The 19,042-nt window shown below is 44.4% G+C and overlaps 1 protein-coding gene across 1 annotated transcript in view; it reads left to right on the top strand.

Moving 5' to 3' along the window:
* Cdk5rap2 (CDK5 regulatory subunit associated protein 2) overlaps positions 1 to 19,042 on the top strand; it is a 188,342-nt gene that overhangs the window by 37,280 nt on the left and 132,020 nt on the right. Inside the window, exons 6-10 of the mRNA XM_059255817.1 lie at positions 6,130 to 6,253; positions 9,638 to 9,792; positions 15,985 to 16,147; positions 17,190 to 17,243; positions 18,079 to 18,198. Of these exons, the coding sequence (XP_059111800.1) occupies positions 6,130 to 6,253; positions 9,638 to 9,792; positions 15,985 to 16,147; positions 17,190 to 17,243; positions 18,079 to 18,198 (616 nt within the window). The remainder of the gene's footprint in view (positions 1 to 6,129; positions 6,254 to 9,637; positions 9,793 to 15,984; positions 16,148 to 17,189; positions 17,244 to 18,078; positions 18,199 to 19,042) is intronic.

Genomic DNA, 19,042 nt, shown 5'->3' with positions numbered 1-19,042 from the left:
CTCTTTTGTGTCTAGCTTCTTTCCCTAGCAGTTTGTGAGAGTCAAGTTAGCTGTGTTGTAAGTGTTTAGGGAGTTCATTTGTTCTCATTGATGAAAATGCCTGGGACTAGAAGGGGTTCTGGTGGGTGAGGCTGGGAGGCAGAGGGAAGGTTTCAGCCAGTAACTTGTTTTAAGCTTATGTGTACTAGGGACTCTTGTAGCATTTTATTTAAAGGGGATTATAATGCTTAAGAATTAGAAAACTACTATATCCATTAATTAGTTCATTTATTTAAATATTTATTGATCAATAACTTGTAGACCTGTTGGTTGGTTCCTCCTCTATCCATCAATGTTCATCACAAAATTAATGGCACCATACACTGAAGATCTTCAGAGACACTGACTCATGCCCCTACCTCCCATAGCCATAGGCTACTCTGAGGTGCATTGTGAGCAAGTGGAGTGTTGTGGAGCTGTGGTGATGGCATGTGTGGCACGTGGGATACCAAAGTGTGTTCAGTTTTGCCCCAGAAGAGTGGGATTTCTTCCCAGGTGGTCCACAAGGGCTGCTTGGAAGTCTGTGTAGAAGTCCTTCTCTTATCATGGCAGTGGAACTCCTGTTGGGTATGGAGGGCCAGGAACATGCTTGGATCACTCCGGTCTGGTGGCTGCAAGTTGGCTATTGTGGCTTGGGGGCAGACCAGAGACTTCTAGGCCCAGGCTTCTCTTCTGACTGCTGCTGAATGAGTGAATAAATTAATAAATGTACCCAGACTAAGAGATCTTCATGGTTACTAGCTTTTTCTTTTGGAAGTGGCTCATTGGGTACTGAAGCAAGTCTGCTGTACCAGGCCCGAGGTAAGCGTGTGACTTTGGTCTTCATACTCATTGCCTCACTGCTGCAAATCTTGGGTAGTACTTTTTTTTTCTGCAAAGCACATAGACATTGGAATCCCAACTCATAAGGGCTCATGTACATTCCTCAATATTATTACTCAGGATGGGGTGTTTTGTAGCTAGAGTTTTTCTGCCTGGCTCACAGTCAGGACAAATCTCTGTCAACCGCCAGTCCCACAGCCTCTCAGACCCAACCAAGTAAACACAGAGACTTATATTGCTTACAAACTGTATGGCCATGGCAGGCTTCTTGCTAACTGTTCTTATATCTTAAATTAATCGATTTCTATAAATCTATACCTTGCCATGTGGCTCGTGGCTTACCGGCATCTTCACATGCTGCTTGTCATGGCCGCGGCTGGCAGTGTCTCCCTGACTCAGCCTTCCACTTCCCAGAATTCTCCTCTCTCCTTGTCCTGCCTATACTTCCTGCCTGGCCACTGGCCAATCAGTGTTTTATTTATACAGAACGATATCCACAGCAGTGTTTTGGGTGCTTCCATGCATGTTTGTGTATTTCCCTAACTGCCAGGTGCCAGGCTTTGTATTCAAGGCCCTTTGTGATCTGACTGGTTTTGTTAACTTACTCAGAAAATATTTCTCAAATGGCAGTTTTGTGTGGCACTGTATGAGGCTTATGGTGATCCAAGTAGCTACATGAGCCTTGCATTCTTCTGGAAATGATGATGATGAGATATTTATATTAGCAAATGTATGACTCCAGGTTAGGAGAAGAACCGTAAAGAGAAAAAAGGAACTGTGAGAGTCTATAGCTGTGGCAGTAGATACATCGACATAATGAAAGAGAGGGAAGGTCTGCCTATGGAGGTGACAATTACTTGAAGTATGAGTTTCCAGGAGAATTAGGCAGATGAGTGGATGGAGATGTGTCAAAGAGGCTGTGGCAAGTCTGAGGAAGGAGGAGGAGAGTAGCACACTAGATTTTTGTCTTTGTTCTAAGGGTAGATAAGTTGTTTGCTTCTTTGAAAGGCCACTCTTAAATTTGGGTGGAAGAGGTATTGTGAGGATGCTGAGAGATCAGTTAGGAAACGGGATGGGTGGGTGATGTGAGAACTGAGTGCTGACATGGATGGTAGGCTAATGGGAATACCCTTGGGAAGCACAGTTCACACGCAGGCCTTGGTGATGGGTAAGAAGGGAGATGTTGGTGTATTAGTCACAGCTCTGTTGATGTCCCAAAATAACTTGGCAAAAATGATTTGGGGAGAGAAAAGGTCTATTTTAGCTTATAGTTCCTGAGGGAGAGCATCCACCATGACAGAGAAGGTGTGGCAGGAGCAGGAAGCTGGCTGATAACATTTATTGATCCACAAACAGGGAACAGAAAGAGGAAACGGGAATTATTGCCAGTCTGCAGAACCTCAAAGCCAATCTCCTGTGGCATTCTTCCTCCAGCCAAGTTCTATAACTTTCCCAAACAATGCTATCAATGAGGGACCAAGAGTTTAAATACAAGAGCCTGTGAGGGACATTTCTTACTCAAACCACCACACAAGGAGAGCTCTCTGGAGTTAAGGTCATGAGCTCTATTGATGGATGCTGACATTGACTTAACCATTTCAGCTCCCTCTCTGCCACCTCTTTCCCCAGCACATCCCAGAGGTTCCATAGCTGTTCTTACTCCTGCTTCTCTAGCTTCTCCTGAACAGACACCTTCTCTTCTTTGCCTTCCCAGCCCAGTGCCTTCCCATACTCTTTGTTCTAAAAGACTCAGACATGGGTTCTTGTAGCTTCTTTTAGCCTGCACTGGACTCTTCCATAGACTTCTCCATCATATGGTGTCTATCCCACATGGGTAGCTCTTTTCCCTGTCTAAAATACTTTCAGACCCACACATATTATTCAGGCAAATCTCAAGGAGTACCCTCATCTTATATAGGAGTGAATCAGGCTTAGTAAAGAGAAGGGCTGTGGTCTTAGACAGAAGGTCAGAACTTGGGTTAGGGGTCCGTTCTCTCTCTCTCTTTTTTAAAAACTTTCATGTGCTGACATAGTGTGTGCACAGTATATCTAAGTGGCCTTTCAGTGTCTACCTCACATCTGCTGATGGGCCTTTCCCTTTTGCTCCTAACTACCCAGAACCTAGCGGTTTGTCTGTGGTAGATGTTGATGGAGATGTTAATGTAATGCTGTCAGCCCTCTTTTTTCTGAGTTGAGTTTTGGTTGGGGAAGGGCTAGGACATGGGCTCTGCCACAGGAAAAGGACAACTCTAATTTGAATGGAAATAATCTAGAGGAAATGTTGAAGGTTAAAAATAGTAATGAGAGTGTTTATGGAAGGTTCTTTCACATTGAGTGGAAAGCTGGTGTATACCTCTTAGGTCTGATAGTCTTCTTGATCTACACTTGTAGCCCAGATTCTACAAAAGAAAAAAAAAATGGTAGAGGGAGAGAACGAATACTGGTCCTGATCCTCCTTTGTCCCAAACCTGTATGTGCAGTGCTTGATAATTAATTGTATGAGACTGCCAGTGTTCCCATTTGAGTGGAGAGAAAGCTGAGACCCAGAGGAGATTGTTAGCAAGTTGTTTCTGGTGCAGCTCCTGAGCCTACCCTGCCTTGATGTGAAGTGAACAGATTTGTATGCTGGTTTTCCATTGTTCTGTGTATCATTTACAATAAGGGGACATTAAAAACAAAAGCAGTCATATTGTTGGGAGTAAATTTTATCTCTGTAGCTTTAAAACACAAACAAAAAATAATAATTCCATTAGCAGAGGAAAATTGCACCATACTGCCGAGTATAAATTTTATTGCCTCAGTAACTGTAAAATACAAAGATGATAAATGAAAAGTTGGAACATTTATTATTGTGAATATATTTTATTGGTATAACTAAAACACAAACAAACTGAATAATGCTAGTAGTTGTTAAAAATTGTACAGCCTCTTGACAGTGTATGCGATTCAGGCTGTGAAATGGCAAGATTAGATCTGGGCTGATGAGGGGGAGACCAGAGTGCAGCAGAGGGAAGGGGCCATACAGGGAACTGCATAAAGCCCCAGGGCTAAAACATCTATGAGCACCCAGGTGGAAGAAATTCAGGACCAGGAACATCCAGATAGGAGCTGGAGAGATCCTGAGTGGGTTGAGTGTTTGTTGTGCAAGCACAGGACCTGAGTTTAGATTCCCAGCACCCAGTATCAAGTCTGGGTAAGGCGTTTGTACCCCTAATGCTGGGGATGGGGTGGCAGGGGAGATGGAACTTGATGTTTAAGGAGCTTCAGGTTCAGTGATAGATCCTGTATAAAAAATAATACTAAGGTGGAGAGCAATAGAAGACAGTGTCACCCCTTTGTCCTCCATACACACGTGTGCATATACGACACATTCACACACAGAGAGAGATAAAAATCTCCATCTACAGCTTGGGAAAGAGAGGAGGCCAGTCTAGAATTCATTTTGTCATCTGTAATGCCCCTTGAAGAGTGATAGAAATGACTGTGAGTCACTGTGAATTGGAGGCAGCACTGATCCCAGAAATGAGCTGAGTGAATGGGGGCTGAGAACACTTAGGACAGCTATCAGGAAGTGAGCATGTTGGCCTCTGTTCTGGCCAGGGGATGATCTATTCTGAGCTCAGAATCCAGCAGAGGCGTGGCAGGAGGCCTCTCAGCAGCACAGCAGGGCTTGTGCTGCCCTGGCCTCACAGGAGAGGCTTCACAGCAGGATGTGTGGGGGTTGGGGACAGCCAACATACAGAGTGCTGAGGCAGGCCCATGGAGGACCCCGTGTGGTAGCCCATTAGTTCCAAGAGGTAATCATCTCATTTTTCACATGAGAAGACTGAGGTGTAACAACTAATTTACTGAGGCTAGGTAATTTACCCAGAGCCACACTGGGGATGGGATAGCGCGAGAATTTAGAAGCGGATCTGTCCAGCCCGAGCCGTCTTCCTCCTTTCAGTTATTCACACTGAATTCCATTAAGGTGATATTATGATGGCTTTCTGAAGCCTTGCTGAAAGGAAAAGTAGATATAAATAAGGCCTTTATTTAATAGCAGGTGATTGCTGAGGGAGACTTGGACAGCCAGCACAGCCCTCTGGGTGGCACTGCTGTGGATGAATGGTTCATATGGCCCAGTGTGTGTGCATCTGGTTACAGGGCTTTGGGTTAGGGAGTTTTATGTCCTTCTGAAGTCAAGCGAGGGACTGAGTGGCCAGGAGTCTTGTTTGGTTTTCTGCTGCGGTTTTTCTGAGAAGCCAGCTTTAGGTGGAGCCGTTTCCTCAGGTTTCCTTCTGGAGAGTGCAGTCATTTACAGCGCAGTGAGGACTCAGGTCTCACAGCCACCACCACTCCTTTCTTTCTGCATCACTCACTGGTCATGCCCTGTGTCTGGCTTTAGTGTCATGCCTGCCTGATTGTCCCCCAGAGAGAATATTCTAAGGTGTCACAGCCGAGTGCCCTGAGCATTTAATATCACAGTTCCAGGTACAGGATACTTGCACCCATGTCCCTCCCTCTTCATTCTTCATGCCCTAAGTCCTAGCCTGTGCTGGATCCATCTTGCTGTACTAAAAATGCTTGCCCTCAGGCTGGTGCAAGGTGGAGCATGCAAGCCTTAACCTCATAGATCTGTTAGTTGCATGATGCTTCTTTATCCACTGGCTTCTAGGCCACCTTTCCTATACCTCTGGTGTAAGAGTACTGGTGGGAAGATTGGCAGTTGCTATCACGAATGTTAAAGTATGATTACCCTTGGGCTCAGAGATTCCTTTCCCAGGGCTGTGTCCCCAGAAACTATTAAACCACGATTTTTAGTGAGTGGTTGCTTTGTACTAGGCACCTCTTCCCAGATCTTGGTGTCATCACTCAAATGTGTTATATCAGAAACAGTTTAGGTCTTTAAAATGTAGAGAGTTGACTTAATAAAGTGTATTCTATATAGTGATGTACTGTTTAAGATGATGATACAGATTTATATTTACTGACTTTTCTAAAGGGTGTTCTCAGTATAGTAAATGATCAAGTTAGTTCACTAGTATACACTAAATGGTTCTGTTTAGGTAGACAGATCCCAAAAGGCTGTGTGTTAAAATATTAATAAGTATCCTGTGGGATACTCCCCCATCCACCGTTTCTGAATTAAAATATTAATTTTTTTTAAAGGAAACTTAGCTCAGGAAAATGGGAGAAATGACTGGCAGGTACCCCTTGTCTTTTGGGGCTGGAGAAGGTGCCATCAGACAGGCACCTGAGTGCAGCCTGCCCTTTCCCTCTCTGCAGCAAAGCGGTGGAGAGCCTAGCTGAAGGGAGTGGTTCTGAAGTCCGGCGTGTGAAAGAAGATGCGAGAAAGAAGGTGCAGCAGATGGAAGACCTCCTGATGAGAAGGATACATCTTCTAGAAGAAGTAAGTCTGGAGATGCCAAGGGCTCTTTACTTACAGGTCAGTCCTGGGGAGGTGTTCCTTTCTCCCTGTACGTCACGTTTCAGCAGAAATGCAGCCACCCTCATCATTATTGAGTGCCTTCTGGGTCCCAGCCTTATTGTAGGCACCTTACACAGGTAATTTATAGCCCCTACCCTGTTGTCTTCCTTCACTGAGGTACAGAGAGCTACTGACCAGACTAGGTGGTTGCTGAGGCCCACTGAAGGAATGACCATCTAGCCCTAAGCAAGCCCAGACTCAGATTGCCTGATGCTTGGCTATTTATTGCCTCTCCACCCAGCTCTTGTTCTGTCTCTAGCCTCTGTTCAGTATCTTGCCCAAAATGAGTGGGTGCATTTCTCTAGTAGAACCCCACACAGCTTCTTGTGCTGTTTATTCTGTCAGGCAGTGACTATAGTTGGAACTCAGATGCTTCCTTGCTGATCAACCACCTCTGGAAGGACGGTACAAAGTGTTCCTCAATTTTAAGCTCATATTAAGTACCACAGTTAGAGTAACCCTTTTCTGCAATGCCTGGGACCAGAAGTGGTTTAGATTTGAGCTTATTATTATTATTAAACATTTGTACATAACTAATGAAATGTCTTGGGGATGGGCTCCAAGACTAGACATGGAACTCTCTTATATTTCACATCTTCATTATATATGTAGTTAGAAGGGAATTTTATGCAATATTTTAATGTGCCTGTGTTTTGACTACAACCCATCACTTGAGGTCAGGTGTGAAATTTTCTACTTTTGACACATTGATAATCAGAAAGTTTTATATTTTGAGCCTTTCAGAGTTTGGATTGGAATAATCCATATATATTAATAAATTATTATTATAGTGGTTTTTTTTGCTTTTTGTTTTTTTGAGACAGGATCTGCTAGATAGTGAGGCTGGCCTCAAACTTGCAATACTCCTGTTTCAGCTTCCCAAATACTATAATTACAAGCATACACCACTGTCTAAGCATTTCTATTACTGTAAAAGACACCATGACCACATCTCTTATAAAGGAAAGCATTTAATTAGGGCTGGCTTACAGTTCAGAGGTTTAGTCTATTACTGTCATGTCAGGAAGCATGACGGAATGAAGGCAGACATGATGCTGGATAGGTAGCTGAGACTTCTACATCTGGAATGGAAGACAGCAGGAGGAGAGAGAGAGAGACACACTGGGCCTTCCTGGCTTGAACATCTGAAACCTCAAAGCTCACTCCCAGTAACACACTTCCTCCAAAGACATCATACCAAGTCCAACAAAGCCACATCTAATAGTGCCACTCCCTGGTTACCAAGCCTTCAAATCTGTGAGCCTATGGTGTTGGGGGTGTTTGGGGAAGGACATTCTTTTTTTTTTTTTTTTTTTTGGTTTTTCGAGACAGGGTTTCTCTGTGTAGCTTTGCGCCTTTCCTAGAACTCACTTGGTAGTCCAGGCTGGCCTCGAACTCACAGAGATCCGCCTGGCTCTGCCTCCCGAGTGCTGGGATTAAAGGCGTGCGCCACCACCGCCCGGCGACATTCTTATTCAAACCACCACAACCACACCCTTACTGAAGACACTTGAGAAAATTGTCACCTTGATGCAACACCTTGTTTGTCCCATGAGTACTTGCTGGTGCTTCTGCTCTGTTGTTTGCTGCATTTATCCCATTGGGTAAAGAAGCATTTGCCTGTGTGAATTGAGCACAGAAGCACCAGCGTGTAGCACTAACTGAGCATACATGAAGCTATGAGAACTCACCACAGGGAGAGGCTCTCTGCTAAGCCTCGTATGTATACTAAGAAACCCATGAGCTAACTACTTCCATTTCTCTCTTTCTTTCTCTTTCTCTCTTTTTAAACATACTGAAACAGCAGGCACAGAGTGGCCAGGTCATTTGCTCAAGGTCACACAGGTGGTAAATGTCAGGTGATCTTGTTGGTTTTAAATAAGCGGCGCTGGTTACCGTGCAGAAAGGTCACGAGGCACGACAACACCCAGTGTCAGAGCTTTATTAAGAGGGAGGGGGACAGAAGAGAGCATGGCCAGGCCTGTGGAAGGGACACGTGAGGAGGAGGAGGAGGAGGAGGAGGAGGAGGAGGAGGAGGAGGAGGAGGAGGAGGAGAGAGCAGAAGAGAGAGGGGAGGAGTCTGTATCCATCTTTTAAGGGTTCCCCTGCACATGCGCAGGTGGGCTTACAGAGCTACACCATGCATGCACAGATAGCATGACCGGGCTGTGTGCATTTGCACAATCACTAATGATGTAAAGATGTAAGACCCCTTTCTTAGCTACTGAACTGCACATGTGCAGTCATACAGCTGGAGTGGCAGAATCGTAACAGATCTGGCTGTATTTTAGGCTGCAACAATCTACTGTTTCAGTCCACAGCACTTTTGGGTGAGGTCAAGATCAAATATGATATAAAATTGCTTGCTCAGAGCCTGGCATTTAGTAGGCACTCAGTAAATAACAAGCATTATTGTTTGCTGTTGAAGAAATACGAAGTGACACACAAACCTCCAAGACAGACACTGTTAGTGGAGACATTGAAGGGAAAGGGCAGGGGAAGAGAAGCCAGTTTTTAGCTTCTGGGATAACAGGTATTGGCAGCCTCACAGCAGCTCTTTGGAATGGTGGGTATCCTGTTTTCTAAAATAAGAACCTGGGGCTCAGAGATTAAACAACTCCCCAAAGTCACACAGCAAGTAAGTAGGAGAGCTGCATTTTGAACCTAGTTCTATTTGACTTTTCTGTCTGCGATGCAATCTGAGGCAGTGGTCTGTGTGGATGGAGAGTCAGGCCTACTCCAGGTCACTTGTGTGAGCACCAGAGCCTTTCTCTCAACACAGACATTGCTTGAAAGATTTAGAAGATGATTTCCATGGTGGCTTCTTTGAGCACTCAGGAAAAGCATAGTTTTTTACCACCTAAATCACCTTGGAGATATAGAAATGCATTTTAGAATTGTGTAGTCATTATCTTAAAAAGAAATAGTAGGGGGTGATGGGCTGTGGGATGAATTTGCATGGAGATTAGGGGACTCTGGGATTTACACATGTTTAGTATTGAAAAGCACATTTCTCCTTGTTCTCATTGAAGCTGTAAATATTGATCTGATTTTTCAAAACCAAAAGTACAGTTCTTGTAGAGTTGACTTTTTTCCATTGGAAGTGCCCATTACTCTTCCGATACAAGAGGGAAAAAATGGCTGGCAAATGTATTTATTACTGATTCTGTCCATGTATAGTACATTCAGGGAAGGGAAATGTGCCGGAGAAAAAGTCATAAATATTTATATTTTAATCCAATTTCCTTTCAAAATGTTCCCAATTGTATTGAAAAATTGCATCAAATGCATTTAATTTAACTGTAGGATGTGAAAGCCGCCCAAGCAGAACTGGAGAAGGCCTTTGCAGGGACGGAAACAGAGAAGGCTCTTCGCCTCAGCTTGGAAAGCAAGCTCTCAGCGATGAAGAAGATGCAGGAGGGGGACCTGGAGATGGCTCTGGCTCTGGAAGAGAAAGACAGGTCTGGCTCTGTTCCCTGGGAAATGACCATCTCATCATCTGGCGGGGAGCGGATCTTCCCTATCCTGCCCTTCCCTCCCAGTGTTCTTCCCTGGAGTGGAATGACTTACTGTGGTGGATCCAGCAGAGCAAGATAGCAAACGGGATCAGAGCAGGGCAGGGAAAAGGAAGGAGAGGAGTGGGTGGGAGACGGGCACTCCACAGTTCATGTTGTGAAGACACTTAGATCCTAAGTCTGGTGTTCAGCTCTGGCTGTAGCTTCCTGGTAGCCAAAGGAAAAAGCAATCCTGTGGCCCTGAGATTCACATTTCCCATGAGGTAAAACAGGCCTTGGATTCAGGAGAAGCCCAGTTTTGCTTGGCACTGTCAGAGGGAAATTTCTCTTGTGGTTCTTTCCACAGGGAACAGTAAGTGGTGATATCCCCACAATAACTACTAGTAAATTTTATGTTATCTATTTTCCGTCATGTTTTTTAATGCTGGCTGGAGGCCCAAATCAAGCAGTGCTATAGGGCAAAGAAGAACATTGTAGATCAAATGCAGAGTTCTTTAATGCACAGTGAATAAAATGTATACTGTTGGCTCTGAGAAATAGATGGACATTAGGGCTGTTAGGCCAGCTTTAATGACCACTGTGTCTTGTAGCGAAGCTTTTGACAAAAACATGGTAAGACAAAGTTGAAGTTTTTTTCTGACATTTTGATTCTCATATCTTATTTGTTGGTCTCTAAGTGGGAGGTGGAGCTAATGTAGTAGAGACACACTGCTAGCATAGGTGCCTGAAGAACCCCACCTATTTGGAATTGGGTGAGATGGTTCCAGAGTGAATGGTCTCCTTCAGAGGATTCTGCCTGTGGTTTCTTTTCTTAGCCACTCTGCCCTGTGGAATGGTGTGCCTCACCACATTAGTTAGTTAGTTAATAGCCTAGGCTGGCAAAGACTCACTGTGTGGCAGAGGCTGGCCTTGAACTCTTGATGTTCCCTACCACCCTCTCACCAAGTGCAGAGTTTACAGGAGCATGTTACCGTGCCTGGCTGTTTAGGTTCTTGTGGCCAAGTGCTATTTGCCTTTACTTCTGACTCAGTGCCACCTTTTGATATTTAGGTTTGCCACTTTGTTTTCAGTTTTGGGTTGGGAAATCAGCTGAGCATACCTTCTGTGATTCTCTCTAAGAGAGGTCTGAATCAGTGCTGAGGGAGCCTGTGGTCACGGTCTCCATATTTCAGTGCTTTCTCACTTCAGGAATTCAGAGGACTGTATTTATTGTGTATACTGTAATCTTTTTTTAGGTTCTGTTTTTTTCTTTTGGCTCATTGATTAGAGGTGGATTTTTAAATTTTAATTTTGATATGTGTAACTGTGTGTGTCTGTGTGTACATGCATCGAGGTCAGAAGCTGGTCCCCCTTTCCTAGTTTTGATCTGTGAAATAGAAGTGTTGTGTCTGGACCTTGGTAGAGGGAATGAGTTATCAGCCCCATCTATCCATTTGCGATTCAATGTTTTTCTTGACCATGTTGCCAGGAAGAGGAGGGGTTCCTTTTGCTGACTTCTTCCCCTAAGGTACCATCCATGAATAGTCAAGAGCTACACATTGAGAAATTCTACATAAGCCATTCTACATGAGATCATTCCATGTTCTCTTTCCCTGTTGATTGATAGTAAAGTTCTTAGAAAGCATATAGGCTTGTCTTTCTTGGAGAATTATAGATTCTAGAAGCTAAATTGGGTGTAAGGAGCCCAAGGAATGGATTAGACTAAGGTAGAATGGCTGAGTGGCCATAGGGGGGGAAAAAGGAGAATTCTTGGTACCAGTGACTAGGATGAAAGGAGAAGGCTCAGAAAGGGTTTGTAAGAAATTATGGGACAGAGTCTTGTGAGGGTCCTGACATATTTAGCACTTACTTAATTGGCTTTGTTGGATGATTATGCCCTTTATTCAACAGGTATTTCTTGTGTATCTTCTGTTCCACACACCAGTGATTAAAGTAGCAAGCGAGACTTCCATCATCAAGTTGGCTAGGTGGAAGGGATAGAAGGAAGGAATAGAAGGATTAGAACTGGATGGGACAAACATTGGTTTACCATTAATGTTTACAAATTCAATGTAAAAGGTCCAAGAGAAGCTTTCTCATGTTAAGTAGATGTCTCCTTAACCGAGACTCTCATGGATGTGTGAAACCTGACTATATCCAGCCCTTCACTCGCTATGCATCTCCACTCCCCAGTCCTTACGTATCTATGTTAAAGTTTAATTGATAAATTAGACAGAGTGAGAGACTAAAAAAAGCAGACAGTTGTGGTAATAGTCTATAGTAAAAATATGAGAATGTGGTCTCTTTTATAAAAATATGTACTGGGCTCACCTTGTGATGATGTAAGATGTAAGATATGTGGTGACATGAAATAGAATAAATGACACAGGCATGATTCACTGTTAGGTGACTGTGTAAGGGTTACTTCATTGTAAGCAACATGAAACAGTTCTGACAGTCGTGACTACTAATTGATTAACAGGGAGGTAGCATCTACATTGTGGATATGCTTCCCAGGTCACTGGGCCTTGTGGAAGAATCTGTACTTCATCTGAAGGGCATGGGAGAATCCATTGAAGAGTTAAGGGGTGGGGGAGTGTGGGGAAACTACATGATTAGATTTAAATTTATTGCAGTTTTTTTGTTTGCCTTGCTGATGCAGATATCCAGATAGATGATGGCAGCCAAGACTGAAAGTCTGGAATGGGATGGAGGTAAACAGGTGGTAATAGGAGGTGAAGTGGACACAGTGGGCTTGAGGGGCTTTGGTAGTGAAGGGAAAACATTGTACTGATACCCCTCTTTCAGTTTCGAGAATAAGTGGCTGATGGATGGTGGTAAGTTTATTCAGTTTGGAGGAAGATGAGCAGTGAGGAGGTTTTTCGAGGTAGGAATGGAAGGATGCTTCTAGTTAGGACAGGAGTTGTGTGATCTGTGAGCATTTATGAGTGGAGGTATGGATGAGTGGAAGTATGGGTGAGTGGAGGTGTGGGTGAGTGGAGGTGTGGGTGAGTGGAGGTGTGGGTGAGGGGAGGTGTGGGTGAGGGGAGGTGTGGGTGAGGGGAAGTATGGATTTCTAGATTCAGCCTGGAATTGGAGGAGATGACGATTCATGCCCAAAGCAATGCTGAGCATGCCTTTGGAACTACAGTGATAGAGGTTGTTCTGCTTATGTAGAATGGACAGAGAGGTGTTGTAGAATATTATTTTAAGTTGTGTTACTTTTGTTTATGTTGCATTTGTTTAACTCTATGAAGCTGTGATACTTGGCCTGTCTAAAACGCCTGATGGTCTAATAAAGAGGCGAATGGCTGCTAGCAAGGCAAGAGAAAGGATAGGCGGGGCTGGCAGGCAGAGAGAGTAAATGGAAGGAAAAATCCAGGGGAAGAGGAGAAGAAGCAGTAGCCAGATAAGGAGGAAGACTTCAGGGACCAGCTACCCAGCTACACAGCAAGCCATGGAGTAAGAGTAAGATTTATAGAAGTAAGAGAATGGGAAAAGCCCAGAGGCACAAGGTAGATGGGATAATTTAAAGTTAAGAAAAGCTGGTCAGAAACAAGCAAAGCTAAGTCTGTGCATTTATAAGTAAGAATAAGCCTGCATGTGTGATTTATTTGGGAGCTGCGTGGTAGGCCCCCCAAAAGAGAAAAAAACACCAACAACAGATAGGTCCCAATAAACATCTTGATAGAGATGAATTTAGGGCTCTGTGCTTGGGCATGGGAATCACCTACAGGGAGTCCTAGAAGTTGTCCATGAAGAGTGTTGGCATGTGCAAAGTCACAGAGTCTGCACACTGTGTACAAAGCCTGCACATGTAGGCCATGAGGGTGTGCTGCTTAAGCTTGGGTCCTTATTTGTTTGGGGAGAGGACATGAATATGAATGGTCATGTTGGGGTCTTGCTGAAGGCTGCATCTTCCTGGCATTTGCACAGGGTTGGCTAGACAGGTATAGAAACCTGGTTTGTCAGGTCTACAAATGTGTCAGCCTCAGAGATGAAGGTGTCCCAGTTAAACTCCCAGAGACCAGCAACCAGCTGTCGCCTTGATTTTTCCCTCAGGATATGACCATTTGATAAATCTCTAGGGACTAAATCTCACTGAGCCCATTATTTAAGTCAAAGTCAGAAGGTTAGCCCAGCATAGCAGCAGGGATCATCAGCTATATCCAGGCGACATGGATATGGATCAGCCACACAGAGGAACCTGCTGTTGGGCATGGCAATCTGTTGAATCTTGGGGTGGTCCCCTGTTAGCATGGTTACTCCCAGTGTCTTCCTGGGCTCCTACCATCTTTTTCAAAGGGTCATTTTCCCTACTTTAGCTTATTCAGTCTGGGTTTTGAGCTGTTCTGCATCTGAAGGTAGTCATGTTGGGGAGCCCTATAGGTTGACTATAGCCAATAGATAGGTTTTCTTCGAACTAAATAGTAATTTTAAAAGTTTGAGTTAGTTGCTGGCATTTAAAACATTGAATTTCACACAAGAGTGAGTTCTCATTTTTCTTGAGCCCAAAGATGTAATATGTGCGGGTGTCTTATTGGCTCAACACTGCTGCTCCATGTGATGGGCTGAGCCTTCAGTGGCCTTTAGTTGTCCTGGTTCCAGCCCCCACCTTTCATTTTAAACCTACATTTGATGAGTTTTAGCTCTCCGTTTACTTACTGATTATATCAGACTGAACCCCTAGAGGGCAGTATTGTGCCTTCCTCCAGGTTTCTGGGACATCAAGCAGATCTCACTGGCGCTCTGATGCCAGTGCACTGCTAGGTGTTTCTGCTGCCCGTGTCTCCCTCGTCGGCTTTGACAGGGAAGCCAGGTGCTTCACAAGGGCAGCTCTGCCAGACCTCCAGGCCTCTACTTCTACAAAATTGGGTTGCTTTCTAGGCTTAGCTACCAAAGGGCTCTTTGGAGAGTCCTCCGACAAAATAATTGTTGAATATTTAAAAGGTAGTATTATGTATAGGGCTTGTTTGGAGACATGGCTTAGTGGATAAAATGCTTTTGATAAAATCCATTTGAGGATGAGGACCTGAGTTCTGATTTCCAGCACTCATGTAAAAGCTGGGTGTGATGATATGCATCCCAGCATTGCAAGGCAGAAAGACAAATGGATCCCTGGAGCTTGCTGGCCAGCCAGTCCAGCAAAGCCAAAATAAGGTGGAAACACAATTGAGGAAAACATTTGGAAATTGAGCTCTGACCTCTCCAAACCTTCGTAGACAAGCACCCATATACAAAACACATGCACACACACGTCACACACATACATGCATAATTTAATCAGCATGCCAACTGTCATTTGTTGATTTCAGCTGTATGTCAGAAGTGCACTTCTGTTTTAAGTTGTCCAACACAGGCTCAGAGAAGTAGAATGACTTAGCTTGGTCACAGATGTCACAGAGCAGTTGATGAAGGACATTGAATTTGGTTCCAAAGAGGGAAATGTTCACATCTTCGGAAGGCATTATGGTTGTAGGTGGCAAAGCTTCTCTCAGACTTGGAGATGAAAGGTGTAATTTCAGGAACTCTGATGTTTATCAGACAGGATAGGAGGGGCTTGGGCAGAAGGTATTGATAGCATATGCAAAGGCATAGAGGGGCATAGAATAGCTTTGGAGTGAGCTCTCTGTGAGCTGCTGAGGACTGATTGGGATCAAGATGAAACTGGGTTGTTACACCTTAAGAGCCGGATACCTGGATGCCCTACCCTGAAGTTTGGCTGTTAGCTTGAGACATGGTGTGTTTTTAAGCATTGTCTGCAAGCTGTGGAGCAATATCCTTGCTTTTTAAATCCTCACTCACCCAAACAGCTCTCGACTGATTGTTTGCTTAGGCTTCAGGGACAGATTTCTTTTGGAGAGGGGATTTCTTACTCAAAACTTAGCAATCTGCTGTTGTTGGTGGGGGCTACTGAAGGTCTCTGAGCAGGTGCATGGCTTGACCAGACCAGGTGCAGCTTAGAGCTAAATTCCTGGGTCAGGCTAGAGACAATAAATTCTGGCCTTTGCTCTCTGACCCGCAGAATGTGATTCTGTTTGTGTGTATTCATTGGACACATCTACTTTGAAGATGTCTGGCCCCGCTTCCTACCTCCTCCTGCTCCACTGAGCTAAGAGAGCAGCTCAGAATTAATATTTAAATTTTGTTCTCTTTTAGACTGATTGAGGAGTTGAAGCTGTCTTTGAAGAGCAAAGAAGCTTTAATTCAGTGCCTTAAAGAGGAGAAATCTCAGATGGCATCTCCTGACGAGAATGTGTCATCTGGAGAACTCCGAGGACTTTCTGCCACTCGGAGGGAAGAAAAGGAGAGAGACGGTGAGGTGAGGCGACAGAGCACAGCAGGAGGGGGAGCATATCAGACTGTTCCCTGGGAAGTGAGGCGCTCTTCAGTCTGCAGTCTTCAGTCTGCATGGTTTGCACAGTAACTTCCACATCCGAGAGTTGAGTTCCCTGTCAGCTGAGGAATCTGCAGGAACCGCCTTTGTTAGGGCCTGCCTTTGTTCATGTATCTCATGCTTCTGCATCTGGATCTTACCATGTGTTAATTTGCTGTCACCTTGGGGCTTCTTTTTCGTCCTTAGGGCTTTCTTAGTGTAAAATTGTGGTGCACTGTTCATGTCCATTTTTCCTTTGTTGTTAGAGGCAGGCTTGCAGGCCATATTTGGTGTGAAACATCAGCGGCTGTGGGGGAAAGGGACTAACTGGTTCTGGGCCTGGCAGCACACAAGATGCTCAACATACTACCCTGTTCAGGCCTTCCAGCCCTTTGGCCAAGTAGAGATTGTGATCCCCTGGCTGAGTTTAGGACTAGCCTCAGAATAGTCATATTTCTCTAGATGCCAAGAAGTGGTTTGGCAGTAATTAGGTCCAAATCTTCTGGACTCCTCTTCACTCTTGTGACCATGGCAAGCTATGCTGACCTTCGTTCTCCTTGGGTGGAGGATGTCTGCTGCATGGTCTGTTCATTCACACAGGGTATGTTCCGGAAGCTCAAGAAAGCTGGTGATTTCTTTATGAAGAGGGGTTTTTGTCCTTGTGACAGTAGCAGATTCCTCCGCCTCATCAGTTAGTTTTCATTTGGAATGGGGTTGCCACTTCACTTCTCAGGCTCTGTTCTCTAGTGGGCCCTTTACCTTTTCTTCCAAAGCACCTGTTTGCTCTGTGGGACTGATAATCAAACTGTGGGCAGCTGTCTTCACACTTTTCCTTGCTCAGACCACATCAGCCCCTGCAGGAGGGCACACTTGTGTTAGGAGGTCTGCTGCAGTGGAGGGGAGTGAGTAAATGAGGTGCTCATGGGAATGGCTGTTGGGAAGCCTTCAATGGTCCTCCTCTTTCTCACTCGTGAATGCCTTTCCCTAGGCTGCACAAAGGGAATGGCAGAAGGAGAGAAATCACTTGGAAGAGAAGATCCAGGTATGTTGATTCATTTTAAGACTGTATTGAAGACTTACTCGCTTCTTTTATCCTGAGCGCAACAGATAATTCTTTGTGATAGTAGCTGCTGTTTATCAAATGCTGCTGAGTGTCAGTTATGCATAAAGCACAGTAGAGGGAGTTCCTCGGTCCTTGCCATCACTCTGCTGAGGACATCCCATTTTGTAGATATGGTAGCTGAGGCTCAGAGGGTGAAGTCACTTGCTCATGATTACATAGCTGGGAGGGAGGAATCTGTCTGTGTGATTCTAACACCTGGGCTCCAAGGGCCCTTAGTCACAACAGCTGGAATTTGTACAGTGCCTGCCAGCTTAGAAAGTACTTTCACATCTATTATCTCCTCTGATCCTCACAACAGCCCAGGAGGGAGGCAGCAGTGATTATCTTAAGATGTGAACTCAGACTATAAATGTAAGGCTCAGTCCCCATCAAACCAAACTCTCTGCTAGCTTTTCTAGCATTAAGGAATGAAATTAATGATCTGTTATTTCCTCCAAATAACCTGGTGCAGTTTCGAAGACTCTGATGTGACTGTATTCAGATTTTAGCAGGCACCGGAGTCCTTCCCATAGGAATAGCTGTCAGCTTCTCAAGCGATCAGATCCCCTTCCCTTCACCCGGCCCTGTTGCCGTGAGCAGTAACACAGTAACTGGGAGCTGATGCCACGGCGTTCGGCTCACTAGGAAACATTAATCACAGGTTGACAGGAATAAGATAGAATAACTGCGTTTGAGTGTGCTCTTAAAGATATATTTACAGTGCATTTTGGTTGGAACACATCAACTTCGTGAATCTTTTTCTAATCTAATTTAGGCACTTCAGGAGGACCTGAGAGAGAAGGAAAGAGAAATTGCTACAGAGAAGAAAAATAGCTTAAAGAGGGATAAAGCCATTCAGGGCCTAACCATGGCATTAAAATCAAAGGAAAAAGAGGTATGTCTGAAGAGTTAAGTGGGATTTTTCTTTATTAGTTTCTGTGGCTTGCCTGTCCTCTCCTGAAGTTTTAGCTTTAGACAGAAAGTTTGTAAGTATTGGATAGGATGGAAAGCGGCTCCTCTAGTTAGTTGGAGTTGTGGCAAACTGCAGTCAGTGCTGTCGGTAACTAACTATGAAGAAAACATACATTTTTAAAAAGTTTCTAGTAAGCCACATTGAAATAGGTGCAGAGACGTAAGTAAATTTTAGTAGTATATGAACATAATAATTTCAACATGTAATCAGTGAGACAAGCAATGGTGAGCTATTTAGCATTTCTTCCCTCAGCACCAAGTGTTGTGGAATATTAATTTAAGATATGTTACATTTGTTTATGCTGTGGAATATTTGTTTAGTGATGCAAGGACACGATACATTTGTGTGATTAAATAAAGTTAACCTGAAGACAGGAGGCTGAGTCAGTAACTAGCTGACAGAAAGTGATAGGGAGGAACCATGTGTAGTTAGGGTTCTTAAGTGGGGGCTAAGCAGAAGGACGCCATGTTTTTCAGGAGACTCGAGCTAGGAGAGAAGGTTAGCTACTTGCTATTCAGCCTCTCTGAGTGAGTAGAATTTCACCTCAACCTTTGAATCGTGAGTTCTATGAAGGGATAGAGATCTAGGTAAAGTTTTCTTTAGCAGCTGTGATAGAGCCAGTGCCTGAGGGAACAGAACTCCTGCCTGGCTATGGCCAGTGCCTGAGGGAACAGAACTCCTGCCTGGCTATGGCCAGTGCGGCCAAACTGCTGCTAGTAGCTGTGGAGTTGCAGTTGCTGATTAGGACAGAAGATGCTTAAGGGGC

This window comes from Peromyscus eremicus, chromosome 2, assembly GCF_949786415.1.
Source record: "Peromyscus eremicus chromosome 2, PerEre_H2_v1, whole genome shotgun sequence".
Classification (NCBI taxonomy): Eukaryota; Metazoa; Chordata; class Mammalia; order Rodentia; family Cricetidae; genus Peromyscus; species Peromyscus eremicus.
The sequence above is the reverse complement of the archived record's forward strand: the minus strand, read 5'-3'. Positions and strand labels throughout refer to the sequence as shown.